We start from the raw sequence: 17294 nt of genomic DNA, 5'->3' as shown, positions 1-17294 counted from the left end.
TTACTACCTGCCAATTTTCTATAATAAACACATTTCTTTTAAAATCAGAAAAAAAACCCCACTGATAAACAGAATAACAATTACAATCTGATACACAGTGGAACTGCTCTAAGTTTACGGTTGTTCTGATGAATGAAAGACGATGTGAGTATAAGAGCCACATATTCTTCTTCAGGATCACAGTGGGGCAAAAATCTGCAGCTGACCCTTGAACAACAACACAGGGGTTAGGGGTGCCAACACCCTGGCACCGTCGAAAATTCACTTACAACTTCTGACCCCACCGAAACTTGAGTACTAATAGCCTACTGTTGACAAGAAGCCAAACTGATAACAGTTGGTAACATATATTTTGTATGCACTATGTATTAAAAAGAAAATGTTATTCAGAAGTCACAGGGAAGAAAAAATACATTTATAGTACTTACTTTTAAAAATATGCACACAAGTAGACTCATAGTTCAAACTCATGCTGTTAGTGGTCAACTGTGGTTATCTCGGCGCCCCCGTAATACCCCCCAGGAAGCACTCTACCTTTATAGCGGGCCAGCAGCTGCTTGAAATCTAACTGTTGGTCTGGCACTGCGTCTTTCACCGAGTCCTGATCCTGGAGGTGAAGGGACAGCCTCAGGTCTTCCTCCACTTCTTCAAACGCAGTCCTGTTGCGCCTTGCTTTAAGCTTCTCCTTTGACATCTGTTTCAGGGAGCGCACATACGGGCTTCCATCCTGTAACACGTACCTGAGGAAGGCGAACAAAGGGATGTGTCTGTGTGTGTGGGGGCGGTCTGCAGATGAACGGAAATATTCACCTGTTTTATGTGCTCATTCAGCACAATGATGCTGTTTCTAATCCACCAGTCCAGGGTTCTGGTGGGGAACACACTGGGGTGCTTTTGGCTTTAGTTTAAGGTAATTCTGGAGGCAGCGAGTTTGAAGAAGTCAGAGAATAAAGACAGGTAAACTAGTTGACAGATGACTTCCCCACAGTCACATTCAATGGAAATGGAAAGGGGCCCATAAAACAACAGTTTCAGAAAGCTCTCTAAGTACACTTATTGCACACTCAAGTCCGAGAGCCCCTGTGTCTGGATTTTGGGTTTGGGCATGGTGCCATGAAATAAATACAGAATCAGGGTGGGGGTTTAGAAGGAATGGAAGGAGCAGGGAGAAGGAGAAAAATTCTGAGCTGAGTATATGATGCCAGACATCAAGGTGCTTTCGGTCTGGAGCGCAGGCTCCAGGAATGAAGATACTGATCGGGGAGTCCCTGCCAGAGATGACAGCTGCAACCACGCGAGTCTAAGGGAACTAAAAAAGAGTTTAACAGAGAGGAGACACAGTGCCAGGATAAAGCTCTGGGGACTCTTCAAGGATAAAGAGGAGCAAGAAGATGCAGGGCTCTCAAAGAAGAAAAATCTGTACCCAACAGACATTACCACTTGCCACCCAGGACTAAAATTATATAGACATCTTAACATCAAACTATACGGCAACTTCTTGAGGGTAGAATGATGAAGATAATAATAGCTAACATTTATAAAGCACTTGCTATGTACCTACCAGTTGAAGCACCCGGCAAAAATTAACTCCAAGTATTAATTAATTCATTATCCTCATAACAACCCTGTGAAATAGCTACTGTTAATACACCCATTTTACACACGATGAAACTGAGTCACAGAGAGAATAAGGTACCAATGTTACCTTAGTTAGCAGAGGGATTTAAATATTGGCAGTCTGTCTACAGAATCAGTACTTTTTTTCAAGGACCAAATTCTCCATACATTTGGTCCTTCCGCATTTGTTCAAATCAACTTTATTTTTAGAGCAGGTTTAGGTTCACAGCAACACTGAGCAGAAGGAACAGAGATCTCCCATATGTCCTGTCTCCCCCACACATGCACAGCACCCCCCAGCTGACAGCAACCTCTCCAGAATGTCATTTGTTGCCACTGATGACCCTGCACTGACACTCAGGGTCACCCGAAGTCCACAGTCTGCACTAGGGTGCAGGGTCAGTGCTCCTAACACGCAGCACTGCCTGCACATCGCAGGTACTCTGTACAATAAATGTTTGCTGCGAGGGGAAAACAAAACCCTCAAATGAAAACATTAGAAGAAAAACTATCACATTTATTAGTATCCTGGCACTCTGATGTAAAATAATAGTTCTATTTTCAAAGACTTTCATCAAACTTTAATTAATGTCTTCCTTACCTTGTCACAGCAATTGCATCTTCTAGAAAAAACTGATCAACAGGAAAGGTACGACCTGGGAAAACAAAATAGAAAATAAATAAAATGAAAGGAAAAAAAAAAAAAGCCTCAGAATACCTGTCAACTATCTTGCAATAGTTTATATATGCAAAATTCTCTTAAAACAAAGCTTGCCATAATAAGGTACTATTTGTTTTGTGGTTTTAAAATTATAAAATTAAAAAAAGCTTTTAATGATAGAAATGGTAAGGCACAGATTTCGGTTAGTGAAGAAAAAAACTAAGTGAAAAGATGATCATTTGCTAATAAAACTTTTTACCTTTTAAAAAAATTTTGTTAGGCTGTTTCCATCCTCCCCACTCCCCCCACAGGGAACCTTTAAATATTCAACAGCTGTATTCCAGATCAAGCATATAATTTCTCCTTCAAATCTACTGTCAATATTCTCTATACCTAGAACAAACATGACTATTTTATTCATCCATCAGTACTTCTGAATTGACCCTTGGCAATCAACTGCAGAAGTACAAACCAGAGCCCAGGGCAGAAACTTAATCCCACAGTGAGACCGCAAAAGCACCATAAGAAGACACAAGCTAGCCAACTTCTCTCTCTCTCAGAATGGACCAATGTCTGGAAATGTAGCTGAATCCAGCAATGAATGAATGTGTGCTACACAGGTACAACTTACTTCTTTATGACAGATTACCACTATCCCCTCAATTTTTAGGTTAAACCTAATGGAATGCTAGAAACACTAATAACCTAGACTTTTCAAAGCAACACATACAAAATGAAAATTTCCCAAATGGACATAATGTTGCCTCTTTATTGATTTCATTGTATGGCTATAATTTTATTTGCTACAAACAAATCACTTCTCTGGAGAGAGGAATTAATACCTATCAATGGTATATTTCAATTTAACAAAATAATTTCATTTGCTTATTAGAATAATACATATTTAATGATGCATTTTAATCACCTGGTATAGTAATGACTGGGCAGGAATTGAAATATTCTGAAAAGAGCTCAGCGTTTAAAGTTGCACTCATCAGAATAACCTGGAGAGTTGGTCTCTGCATCACAATGTCCTTCAAAACCAGCAGCAAGAAATCACTAAAGGAAATAAAAAAAACACCTGAGGATCTAATAAGTTCAATGAAATTGATATATTTTGAGCAAGGAATGTGTTAAGACCTATGTCAGAACAATTATAACATTCATTGAGAGATGTATCATGTTCCTAGCTGTGAGGCTTAATATTAAAAAGATGTCAGCCTTGGCTGGTGTGGCTACGTAGACTGAGTGCTGGCTTGTGAACAGGAATGTCACCAGCTCGATTCCCAGTCAGGGCACATGCCTGGGTTGCAGACCAGGTCCCCAGATGGGGGCATGTGAGAGGCAACTGATCAATGTTTCTCTCCCTTTCTCCCTCCCTTCCCCTCTCTCTAAAAATAAAATCTTTAAAAAAGAGATAGTGTAGTAGCAATCAAAATACCAATAGGATTATTTCACTGCATTGGTTAATTCCATTTCTTAATATCTATTATGTACATAAAGAGGCATACACAAAGATTTCCATTACGGCATTATTTGTAGTGGAAATTACCTAAATGTCCACAAAGAAACGGTTAATTATAACAGTATCACCCATTCTGTGGAATAATGTGAGGAGAATGAAAGGAATAAGGTGGAGTTCTAGATTCTGACATGACAGTGCCAGTGAATAAAACCTAAGTTGTAGAATGACAGGTACTGTAAAATAGTCATTCTCAACTGGTCTCCCTGCTTCAGACCCTGTCCCCTTAAATCTATTCTCAATAGGCTAATTCTGTTCAAATGAATCTGTGCTACCTTCTGCTCATAATCCTTCTGTGACTTCTTATTGATGTCCTCACGAACAAGGCACTATGTGACATGATCTGGACCCCCACCACTTATTTCCTACTGTTCTCCCTCTAATTCACTTGGCTCTAGCCATACTGTCCTCCTTGCTGGCTGTCCTTGAGGCATGGACCCCAGGTCCTTTGCACATGTTATTAATCTGCCTGGAATTCACAGAGGTAGCACCTTCACTTCCCTCAAGTCTTTACTCAAGATACCTTTCTTTTCAGCCAGGGCTTCCCCAACCTCCCTATTTAAATTTTCAAATGCTCCCTTCCCTTGCATTTTATATTACCTTTACTCTTCTCAGCACTTATCCATGTATTTTACTGATTTATCTTGCGTACTGTTGGGTGCCCCCACTAGAATATAAGACGGATAAGGACAAGGAATTTAGTTACTGTGTTCACTACTCCAATATCTAGAATAATGCCTGGGACACAGTAGGTCCTAATTAAGTATTTGTTGACTTACTAAATGAATACATCATTTGTATAAGAAAAAAAGGCCAGGGAAGAAACTATTTCTAACAAAATAAAAATATATCCATGCATAGAAAGGCATATCATCAAACTGATTATCTCTGGGGACAGGATTGGGAATGGTTTGGGAGTGTTAAGGGGGACTTTCACCTTGTCTGTATTGTTTGAATTTTTAATGAGAGCATACTGTTGTACTCCGTAGTTCTCCTTAATTAAATGAGCTAATTTAGCCACATTTATAATTATTTTGTTTATTTTTTAGATAAAAGGAAAATACAACAACAGGCAAAGGTTTACGCAATTTATGGTACATCCATACTTCAGAATTTCCTTATGCAATTATTAATAATAATTTTCTAATACAGTTCAAGCTATTAGATCAAAAGCATCACAGAAAACTATACAATCCCAGCTGTCTTTGTGGAGATACATCTTTCTTTATCTCATTGCTCCCCCAACTCCCAATACACTGCTGGAAGAAAACAGATCAAAATTGTACATGTAATTAGTAATTTTACAGGGGAAATTACTTTTTCTTGACATTATCATTTTCTAAATGTTTTAGAACAATCACGTTATCTCTATGATTAGGAAATGTATTAAAAATTTTAAACTAATACAACTGTAAACTTTTTCTATATTCAACCTTTGTTTATTTACTTTTAAATTTTTTTTAAAAAATTATTGATTAGAGAGAGAGGAAGGGGAGAGAGAGAAAAAAAAACATCAATTTGTTGTTCCACTCATTTGTGCATCCACTGGTTGATTCTCGTATGTGCCCCGACCAGTGATCAAACCTGCAACCTTGGGGCACTGGGATGATGCTCCCTCTAACCAACTGAGCTACCTGGCCTGGACTATTTTTTAAAAATTGATTTTAGAGTGTAAGAGGAAGAGACAGAGAAAATCATCATCTTGTATCACTAGTTTGTTTTTTTCAATCCGAGCTAGCAAATATTCCCCTACTTTCTCTTGTAATTTGTACACTCCTTACCCAGGGTCTGTAATACTAAAAACACTAAGACAGCACATGTTCATCAGTAAGTCATCTGTTAGATGGACACCACCTAATTAGAGATACTTAACACCTCCTGGCATCACGCTGAGCTGGGCACTGTGCTCAGCGGGAATCACAGGTATAATACATGCTGTAGCTGATGGATTGGCTGCTTTGGGCTTCATTTGGTCATTCATTGTCTTAACATTCATGCATATTTTCACAGAACCTGTATTAAGTGCTTCCGTCTCTGGTAGGTAATTTCTCTTTATTCAGATGTAAGTGTATTTTAAATTTTACTGTTGATGTATCATCAGGTTTTACAAAAATCTTTTGAGAACAGTATTGCTGCCAGGAACCAAAACTGGCACTTTCTATGCTTGTTTCTCTGAGGTTATGGGAGAATAAATGTTATGAAACACAAAGCTATTCATTATATTAAAAATCAAACTGGATATAATTTCCCCTGAAATTTTAAATTTATTTTTATAATATAGTTATTTAAATATTATTAGTCTGGTTGAATATTTTCATTTCCTCTTCCAAGTTGTTCGGTGATTCTCTTAAAAAAATTTCATCTTTCAAGTCTTCCTTTAAACATTTAGCTGCAAAATGACCCTACTTACCATTTCTTCCAACCATTGTTTTCTGGAGTCTGTATAACATTATTTGCCCCTCAAAGATTCTCAGCGCTTTGTTTATAATCATTTAAAATTTATTACCGTCTTATTCTAGGAATTTTTAAAAAATGTTTTATTTTAGAGAGAGGGCAAAGGAGTGAGAAAAGAGAGGGAGAGAAACACTGATGTGAGAGAGAAACACTAATCAGTTGCCTCTGCCAGGCACCCCAACCAGGCATATACCCTGACCAGGAATTGAACCCTCGACCCTTAGGTTTACAGGATGATGCTCTGACCAACCAAGCCACATCAGCCCGGGTTCCCACTAGTTTTTTTACTTCTCTAGAGCATGATCCACATGACAAACTATGATAAATGCCATTTATTTACCCGGCCCTTCCTTTTTAAAATATTGAGAATTTTGATTTTATACTTCAACCCTTTAATGTTTTCTAATTCCACTTAAATAAAGTCCAAATGCTTTGTCATCCATGATGTACAAGGCCCTGGCATATCTGCCTCCTGCTTTTCCCACCTGCCACTTCTCTGGCCATTTACCACATACTAGCTGCACGGGTACCCTCCAGTTTCAGGACTCCCAGTGAAGCCCCTCCCACTGCTGTCCTCGCAAATACAGGCGTTGCCCCCATCTGTCACATAGGACTCCTTCTTGTACTTCAAGTTTAATTTAAATGTCATCTTTTCAGGCATGTGATCCCTGGCTATCTTCTGGGCCTGTCCCCGAAACACAACATCCCATTTATTCCTTCATACTACTTATTCCAACTTGTAATTATTTATTTGTTTGTTTACTTGTTCATTTGTTTTTCCTACAAAACCATGAGATAAAGAAGAACAATATACACTTGTTCACTATTGTATTCCTAGCAATTAACAGATCACTTGGCATTTAATACAGGCTCCATAAACATATGAATGGGTATCAGGGTTGAATGAATGACGGAATGAAGTCCACACTAACCAATCCATCACCTACACCTGCTATTCCTGCTAAGTACAGTGCCCAGCTCTGCATGACACCAGGAGTGTGTTACCTCTTATTACATGATATTCATGCAACAGGATGACTTTTAGTGATGAACATGGGTTCTTCTAGCATATTTGGTATTATAGACCCTGGAGACCAGGAAAGCAATTCCTTTTTATAACTTAGGCCTTCTCTTGGCAAGTTACCCTGTACTAACTCTAAGAAACTGAATTACAAGCAGAATAAATTTTCCCTGCCATGTCTTCATTTTATGTGTGTGGGTATTCATTTGGAAAATCTTTGTTTAACCTTTCTTTCTAAAAATTTTAATATACTTATTTTTTAAATTTATTTATTTATTTTTAGAGAGAGGGGAAATGAAGGGAGAAAGAGAAGGAGAGAAACATTGATGTGCAAGAGAAACACAGATTGGTTGCCTCTTATACTCCCCCAACGGGCAACCTGGCCCGTAACCCAGGCATGTGCCCTGACTGGGAATCGAACCAGTGACCCTGTGGTACAGAGGCCAGCACTCAAGGTGCTCAATCCACTGGGCCACACCAGCCTCAGGGCTATACTTATTTTAAAATATTTTATTTATTTACTTTTAGAGAGAAGTGGAAGGGAGGGAGAAATAGGGAGAGAGAAACATCGGTGTGAGAGATTGCTTCACGTACTCTCCTCAACCTGGAATCAAACTGGCGACCTTTGGCTGTGTGGGACGATGCCCAACCGAGCCACACCGCTCAGGGCGGTTTTACCTTTCTTCTGTCCTCTCATGAACTTCATCAACAATGATGTGGGTGACTCCTTGGAGAGCTGTATCTCCTTCCAGCCTTCTGAGCAGCACTCCTGTGGTGCAGTATAACAGTCTGGTGGCTGAGGACTTCCATGTAGAAGAACATAAAAAGCATTCATGAAATTTTGAAAAAAGGAAACAGTTCCCTGGCAAAGCCATTCTGAGTAGACAGGTATAAAGAATATTGAAAACAATAGCAGTTCCATTTAATATGAAACCATACTAAGCGCAGTTTCTTGCTGATGAACACAATAAAGGCTTTTCTACTTCATATCAAAATATTAAGGTTAAGACTCATAAAAAGCATTCAGAAAGTATTATAAAACATGAAAACAAGATTGAGTGATAAAATCAATTCTGAATTTGTCCATTTCTTATTCAGTTAAACAAAACCTGGGGATTAATACCCAGGTTTAACAGTACTCACTAGATTACTTGTGCCAATAAAGGGTAAAATGTCTTTATGGAGGAAATTAATCACATCCAAGTAAGAGTTCTTAAATTTCTGTTACCAGGAAATAAGCGGAGCATACAAACCTTGACACTCTCCAGCCGGATCTGGTACCCCACGGTCAGGCCCACTCTTTCTGCTCGCTCCTTAGCAACACGTTCAGCAACAGAGATTGCGGAGATTCGTCGGGGCTGGGTGCAGATGATGTTAGCCACCTTCTCTGGTGGTCCGTGCAGAGAATCATCCAGTATGAACTGTGGAATCTGTGTGGTTTTCCCGCATCTGTATGCCAAAACAAATAAGTCCTAAAATGAGAGTTTGCAAGTGCTAGTTAGCTAAAGAAGAAATCATATGCAATGAGGAATGACAGAAAGTTAATTAGAATAAAAGTTGTTCAGCTTCATCTGCTTCTAAACCTACCTACTGACTTACTACCTAAAGCTGATAACTTCTAGGAATTTGCACTCATTACCAGGATGATCAAAAAACAGTTTACTATCATTGTAAAACTGGGACTATTGAATAGACATTAGATGCAGGTCTATAAATGCCTCTAGGGATGTGAACTCTGTATACGGTTCCTAAAGAAACAGGAGTGTTGTCTTAAGATTATTAAAATACTCTACATTTTTTTCCTTTGATGTGTATTGACTTGGCTATAGATAAACTGAAGTTAATAAGATAAGAAAGTGCAAGACACAAAGTTAATACTACATATAAGTTAGCCTGGGCACAAACAGAATTATTAAATTGAAACACTTGAATAGATAACAAAATTATGCCTGTGACTTGTCCCCTGCTAAATAGGTTCCAATAACATATACAGAGTGTGAAATGGAAAAATAATGTGCCCTAGTTGCTCTTAAAAGAACAAATAAAGGCTTTAAAGAAAGCAGAATAAATTTGGACGATAAAAAGTTTTCAAGCTAAATGTTCTGAAACGATCCTTTACATTTTAAAATGGGCCTTGTTAAAAGCCTTTAGCTACACTTTTTGTCTTAAAATTACCCCAAGGCAGAGGTGTACAATGTCTATAAATTCCTAGATGCATTTCCGAATTTCATTTTTGTTTTATAATTTGGCTCCATTGGCTACAGATGCTGCAGTGTTAGTTCTTGTGAAATAGTATTTAATATCTGACAAGAAAAAGCACAAATAACACCAACTACTGGCTTTTCAAAAGTAGAACTGGCTATGGTAACCAGGGTACATACCATATCTACAGATGAACGCTGCATTACAAATAAACTGCATTCTTACCCAGTCATACCACTTATAACAAGTACTTGGTGCTTGCTCAACAATTTAAGAATGGTTTCTCTTTCTTCCCAAGCAGGGAGTGATTGTCTTTCTTGCAGAATTGACTGGAACTGTCTGGAAGTCTAATAAAATAAAAGGTATCAGCTGGGTTACTTTGAATGCCTTTCATGAAGGAATGTGAAAACCCATAGCTAGGCCCACCCTCTCTCCTCTTTAGCAATTGGTTCAGGGGAAGAAATGGCAGATTTGTGGGGGTTGGATACTGATGACTTCAGTCAGAAGGCTGCTCGGAGGATCGGCCAGAATCAGCTGAGGAATCTATGTGGTTTTCCTAATCAGAATAAACTGAAAGACCTTGTAAGAGAAATAACCCCTCCTGCTTAGTACTTATCTAGCTCTTCCTAGCAAGAGCTTTTATACCAGCACTGTTGAATACAACTTTTTGTGTTGATGGAAATGTTCTATATTTGCACTGGCTACACATGGCTACTAACATTTTACTGTGGCCAGTACTACTGAGGAAATGAATATTTTATTTAATTTTAATAGCCACACACAACTAGAAGCTACCATACTGGACAGCACATTTCTACCCAGTATCAGATTTTTACCCAAATCAGTAATACTAAGACCACTCATTAAAGGGTTCTTTAGGGCCAATCATCACATCCTGTGCAACTCAGCCTGACATCTAATGCAATGCTACAGGGTACTATACATGAAAAGTATGGATGTATTTTTGAAAAATGTAAGAAACTCATACCAACATCACTTTCTGCATACAATTTTATCACACCAATTTGTCACAGCTAAACGCAGTGAACAAATTGAACATGCAATTTTTTTGTTTGTACCATTTTATTATTTATGGTGTGATTTTCTACTCCTTTTGACATCCTACAGGTATTGCACTATATATGAGATAGTTTTAAGACTGTACCAGAATCAGAATCAAAGAACTTTAGAACTGGAAGGGCCCTTAAACAGCATCTCTCATCCAATCCCTAGATTGGTTAAGCCACTCCCATTCATCCTGCATCCAACTCTGCCTTCACAGTTCATTTGCAGGTTCTTTTAAAATAATCTTCCTGTAAATGGGGTACAAATAACAAGGGCTTTGGAAACTGAGGGAATGAGCTTAAACCTCTATATTGCCCCTCACTAGCCATGTGACCTAGTACAAGTTACTTGTTCTGTGGGCCTTTCAAATGAGTGAAAGTTCCTCCTTACCTTTCTCCTTTTTCACAGCGACTTCTCTAATGTAAACTACGGTATTAATTTTCCTTCCACTTACCAAACTGTCTGTCATCCTACCAAAGCCACAAGATTCTGAGAATACTTGGTATACACGTGTGTATTCCGTTGTCACCAGTCATTGGATTTTTCAAAACTATCTAGAACATGTGCCCAAGTTTGCTGTGGCATGCAGAAATTTTGACCACTGGGTAAAAGAGAACCAAAAGTACACTGGGGAGGGTAGTCAAAGCTTCCCAATTCCTAATCCCTCCATCCATAATATCAGGGAGGCAATGCTGGCCATTCTCTCAGAATACCCTACCTGTTTTATTCGGAACTGCTTGCAGATTTTAGCATTTTCAGCATGTACTGATTTTGCCTGCCAGTCATATCTTTTGGAAATCTTTTTCTTAAGGTTCACATAGCTTTCATTCTCCACTACAACTGGTGCAGGACCTTCATCCTCATCTGTCTCCTCCTCAGGCTCTGATTCTTTTTCAACTTGAAGGGGATAAAAGGAAACATTTTCGATATGGAGCCCTTTCTTTATCAAAGGGGGAAAGTCACTATCTAACAAAGTAACAACAAAATCATAAGACAGAGAAAAAGTTAAAGCTTGAATAAAGCAGGTTCATTCATTTCAATACTACTACATCTGCTAAAGAACTTAAAATGCATCTTCAATCGAATTTTTATCAAGCATATATGGCCATCGTTAAAAACTAAATTGAATTAAAAACAAAGAAGAGAAAATCATGGCATGCCTTGTTAACTCAGTAGCCTCTTTACATTCAGGAATTAACTGAAATTTTCAACTATTTATTTGCAAATGTACCTAAAATTCCATGACACAAAGCGACCTATCAAATAATGAATCAAATGTGGTATGTTCATATAACAAACTACTATTCAACAATAAAAAGAAATGGAGTCCTGATACATGCTACAACATGAATGAACTTGAAAACATTAAGTAAAAGAAGCCAATCACAAAAAGCAACCTATTGTATGTATCTATTTCTACAAAGTGCCCAAATAGGCAAATCCATAGAGAGAGAATAGAGGTCCATTGGGAGAAAGAGAAATAAGGAGTGACTGCTAACAGACACAGGGTTTCTTATATGGGGTGATGAAAATGTTATGGAATTAGACAGTGGTTATAGCTGCACAACTCTGTGAATATGCTAAAAATCATTTAATTGTACACTTATTTTAAAGGGTGAATTTTATGGTGTGTAAACTGTATCTCCATAAAGCTGCTATTTTCTGTCAAGTTCACATCCTACAATGTCATTTCTCAAGGAATACATGTGAAGCCCAGGGCTGGTCAAGAGGCGAGTGAATGAATCCAAACACTGGTCAGCATCCTGTCTTGGTGCCGCTCCACTGTTCTCTATGCACTGACATTTACTGTACTTTGCCGTGTATAATGCGTACTTTTTTGCCCAAATTTTTTGGGGAAAAATAAGGACACGCGTTATACAAGGGTAGTACTAATTCCATATTTATATAAATGTTTTAAATTCTTTTATTTATGCTTACACATTAAAAGTGTAACTCTAGAAAGTAACTATGACATCCACATGCAAATAATACCCTGGAATATGATAACTGGTTTTGTTTCTAAATATAAATAAATAAAAAATTGAATAAAATAATTAAAATAAAAGGTTTTTTTCCCTGAAAGTTTGGGCCAAAAACATGGGTGCACATTATACACTGGAGCGCATTGTACACAGCAAAATATGATACCTAGGAACTTTTGTGAAACAATGAAAACTCAATTCCCTGAAAGAAAGATAGCAACAAAAAAGAGAATCCTTTGGTGAACTAAGGGGGATTTACTTGTGGTGTTAAGAATTGCCCGGCAAACCTGGATGTGGATAAAGCCAGAAGCCTGCACAAACATTTGTTTGAGAATTTAGGGATTCATAAAGATAGCTCTACTCCAGTGAGTTTTGGGAGCCTAATGTGCTAAAAGCAAGGAGGCATGAATAGTGATATAGGAAGAAAAGTATCTTTAGAACCTCATTTGAAAGTGATCCCATATAAAGTATCAGAAATACACAAGTAAAATCAAGTGAATTAAATGAAACAGGTTTTCTGGGAAGATGCTGTAAGTTTCTTCGAACCCTCAACTGCTAAATTGACACATCACTTCTAACTTTTCATTTCAGGGAGCCCCATCACAGTGACAAAATTGTACCGCACAATTAAAGTCTGGCCATAATTTAGGGGTTCTTATGCCTTTTTGCCCACAGACCTCCCTAAGGTCACCGTGACAGCCTAGACCAGCCCTCAGAACCTTTGACTTCGTTAACGCATCATTCCGAATGCCCCCATCCCAACCCCAGAACGCCCTCCATGTGATCAATGTCTTACATACCTTCTGGAGTTTGACTTGAAACAAAAGAGCTAGTTGGAATCACTGGCTTACGACAGACAGGATTACTTATTCTGGTTCCAGAGGGTACCGGCAGAAAGTTCCCTGGAGAGACACTGTACTTGTGATGGGTATTTGTTAGTAAATTGACTATTTCTGATTCTTCCTCTAAAAGGGTAATCAAAGAATATACAACAGGTTCTGAACTTTCTGCAGATGACAAGGCCTTGCTATAAAGGAACTCGGAAATATGTAAACGACAAGCCAGAGGTAGATTCTCATTGGTGGAATAAAACGCCACGAGGGGAGCTTCATAAGGGTATTTGTGGTCTTTAGAAAATCGAATTTCAAGTTCATATAAAAAAGATGCATCTTCATCAGCATTAAGATGAGAATCATCTACACTTCTCTCTACTCTTCCAACAATTTGATTGGGGGGCACTTCATGTTTGAATTTGCATTTTGACCCAAATTTACAATTTCCTTTGAGGTAAAATTTACAAATCTCAACTGAAGTCTCCTGTATATTTTTGGTACTCTCCTTTTGCTTGGATTTGCAGAATTTACTTGTCAGATACTCTAGTTCTAATCCAATGGTCCAGACTCTGTTCTGAATTCTTTCTATGAATTTTTCTCCACAGATTGACTTGAGAGCAAATGCTTCTTCCTGTCGTTGTTCCATACACTCTTTCATGCTTATATGGGCGACTGCCTCCGAGATCTTCATCCTCTCTCCAAATGTCTCAGAAAAACATCGGGTGAGCAGATATTCCAGGGATGCCCCCACATCTCCATCACAAACCCTCAGGGCTGCCTGACAGCGTTCAGCGTTGAAACCATACCTGCCAAGTGTGAAACGTGATGAAAAAGGAGTGAGTAATATCAAATAACAGAAGTGAAATTCACTTACATACATTTATGTGAAGTTACAACTATATCTAGGCAGGGTTGTATTTTGAAAAAGAGTCTCTGATAATATTAATTCCTCCTTAATTTCCCTAACCTAGAAGAGAGTATAATAGGCATATAAGACACTTCTCGAACCCATACAATGGGAATGTACTCCAAGGGGGATAGAGGGAGCTGGGTTTACAATATGCTTTCCATTGCCTCAAATTCTCCCCCAAATCCTATAAATGTTGAAAGCAATCACCTGGAAAGTTTTTGCACCGCAAATGTTGAGACTGTAAATTCTGGATTGTGAGGCTCCACTAGGCCCGAGCCAGCATATTCCGAAGGATCAGAGTCGGGAATGAGGGAAGCTTCTCGTCCAGCTAACCAGTACTGTGCTTCATCACAATCAGGCTCATCATCTTCCTCCTCCCCAGAAATGCTTCTTCTGGAAAAAGTAATGTTTTCATGTATTATATATTAATTTCTGCTTACTTCAATGAAAAAACTTAGCAAGAGTCTAAGAATTTAATTTAAAAAGCTAGAAGACATAGGATTCTGACCACTATTCAGTCATTCATTTAATCTTATTCACTTATTAATTTACATTTCGGCAATTAACATTTATCAGGTATTTATTGCATGCCAAGTACTACTGTGTTAAGTGTTTTGTATGTATTACCTCTTTTAAAATCTTCCCAATAACTCAACCAGATACTACTGGAATCTCCATTTTTCAGATGATCAACTAAAATTTAGAGGGGATTAGTGACTGCCAAAGGTTACACTGTAAAGAGAAACTAGAGATTTTAACTGAGACAGTCTCACCCCAGAGCCGATATGCTTGAGTATAAAATAAAAGTCTTGGCTACCCTCTCTTTCTCTTCTCATTTATAAAAACCAGCCCTAATTTTTTCCTTTGCTGCATAAGCACCTTTCCTAAACCTAAGTCAGATAAGAGATTTGTAGATAGGATGGAAATTGAACTGCTCATGACTGACCACTCATTAATTCTGGCAAGTGGAAAGGATTAGCCTCTCTAACTGAAATCACAAAGCAAAATGATCAAAAGAGTAAAAGTTGATAGGCAGATGGTCACAAGTAGTGTAGTCTTAAGACTTCATCGGGTCAACTCAGTATTTGCTCCTAGAACAATACTTCTACTTGTTCACTATGAGGTTTTATTTAGAAGGATGTCAATAAAGCAATTACTGAATCCATATTAGCATCGCCCAAGAACAGCAATTTTCAAGTGGTGTGCCTCAAGAATTTTTAAAACCTGCAGTACCTGACTACTTAGTCAGGGGCACTGATCTCTTTTCCCTTAAATTGTCAAATAAAAAATGACAACAGCCAACACGACAATAGCCATCTGGTGTGAATCAAAATTATACCTATTTTTTTTTGTCAGATCGTCAAAAAACATATTTTTTGGTGTGTCAGAGAATTTTAGCAATTAGTTTATACATGCCATGAGATGAAAAAGGTTGCAAATCGCTGTCCTAGGAAAAAAATAATAAAGATGAAAAGGCAATCTGTACTGCTGCTCACAGATACTGTAACACAAACTGACTTTAAAACTGTTGCTGAATAATTTTGCTGGCATTTCTCTTAGCTCACTTTCAACTAGCTATATGGCCACAACCATATAGTGTTGATACCATATTCAAAGGACACCCAGGATCTTCACTGTATGTGAAGATGCCAATACATCCTCCTTAATAAAATAATTTACTCAAATAAAATAATTTACTCAGATCCAGCATCTGCATCTTGTTCTTGCAGGTCTCGGAGAAGAGCTTTCACTTTCTCTTGATTCTCCGAGGTCATGTGTAGAGTCTGTAAGGGCACCTTGGCTTTGGGCTTCCATTTGGGGTGTGCCTCTCCTTTTCTTACACTACCACTGCCAGGTCTGCAAAGGACAAAAGACGAAGATTACCTATTTACCTGTAATCAGAATTGTCACACTCTCCTCAGAGTCCCCAAATGTATACAACACAAAGTAGATTGTCAGGTATCTTAAAAAAGATGACAACGAATGGGAAGAGGTTCTTTATTTCCTATAGTCCTCACCAGACTTCATTATGTTGGAACTGCTGGAAAAAAACACCAATCAGATTCTCAAACATTAAAACTGGCTACAGTAACTCAAGATCCCTCTGGAAAAAGCAATGCTCTCATGACTCCCTCTGCACTAGAGAACTTTCTAAAGAAATATGCTGCACACGAAAAGTGTGTATTGATTCTATTTTAGGTAGCCAGCCTGAGAACAACCAAGAGTTCCACTGTACTCATTAATACTTACAAGTTAATACTCAGCCTACTTTTGAAATACTTACCTAAATTGTTTTCTGATTATAAAAAAAAATAATACATGTTCACTGTAGAAAGGTGAAGAACAAAAAAGAAAACAGAGGTCACCCTAATCCACATTATCTTTTTCATATACATTAAAAAAATTGTACAGCATATATAATCTTTTAAAATTTGCTTTTTTAAAAAGCTTTTTTAAATTTGCTTTTTTCTAAAAGTAAGTATTCTCCTACAAAATAATTTTAAATGGTTGTATAAAGATGCAGATGTACTAAAATTTATTTTTCAAATCTTGCATTGTTGGAATTTAGATTTTAAAGGACTCTTTAATATTTAAAACATAAATTCTAAGGTTTAATTTTATTCACTTATTTTTTTCTTGTTTGGCATGTTTCATTATACATTTTCACAACTCTAGAGAAATGGAAAAAACATTCTTTATATTTACAATGCAAAACATTACTGAGACTTGGAGAAGAACCATACATTGACACTTGTAAAACTGGGGAGCAAAGGGGAAAGTAGAGTTGCTTGTGGTTTTTAACTGCTTAGTTGCAACCTCTGAAAAAAAAAATGTTAGCCAAAAATCCATCATTTCCACTAACCTTTTGCTTGGAAAAAATTTTAACCTACAAAATATAAACACCTTTTACCTAGATTGACTAGTTCTTAATATTTTCCATACAGTTACATACACACACATTTATCACTTCTCTTCCTTTGTCTACACACACACATGCCTATATACACAGGGTCTGTCTGGAAGGTA

General features: G+C 37.8%; 1 protein-coding gene across 2 annotated transcripts in view; it reads right to left on the bottom strand.

Annotated features, from left to right (window-relative positions):
* DHX57 (DExH-box helicase 57) overlaps window positions 1-17294 on the bottom strand; it is a 54536-nt gene that overhangs the window by 28761 nt on the left and 8481 nt on the right. For both annotated transcript variants that reach the window (XM_045827716.1, XM_045827717.1), the window contains exons 3-12: window positions 15966-16124; window positions 14475-14660; window positions 13325-14163; window positions 11261-11439; window positions 9703-9824; window positions 8529-8724; window positions 7954-8078; window positions 3204-3337; window positions 2219-2273; window positions 535-740 (exon numbers count right to left, since the gene is read on the bottom strand). In XM_045827716.1, coding sequence (XP_045683672.1) covers window positions 535-740; window positions 2219-2273; window positions 3204-3337; window positions 7954-8078; window positions 8529-8724; window positions 9703-9824; window positions 11261-11439; window positions 13325-14163; window positions 14475-14660; window positions 15966-16124 — 2201 coding nt within the window. The remainder of the gene's footprint in view (window positions 1-534; window positions 741-2218; window positions 2274-3203; window positions 3338-7953; window positions 8079-8528; window positions 8725-9702; window positions 9825-11260; window positions 11440-13324; window positions 14164-14474; window positions 14661-15965; window positions 16125-17294) is intronic.

Source organism: Phyllostomus hastatus, unplaced genomic scaffold, assembly GCF_019186645.2.
Source record: "Phyllostomus hastatus isolate PE091 unplaced genomic scaffold, TTU_PhHast_1.1 phas_scaffold_78, whole genome shotgun sequence".
Taxonomy (NCBI): domain Eukaryota; kingdom Metazoa; phylum Chordata; class Mammalia; order Chiroptera; family Phyllostomidae; genus Phyllostomus; species Phyllostomus hastatus.
This window is presented reverse-complemented; position numbering and strand designations above follow the sequence as displayed.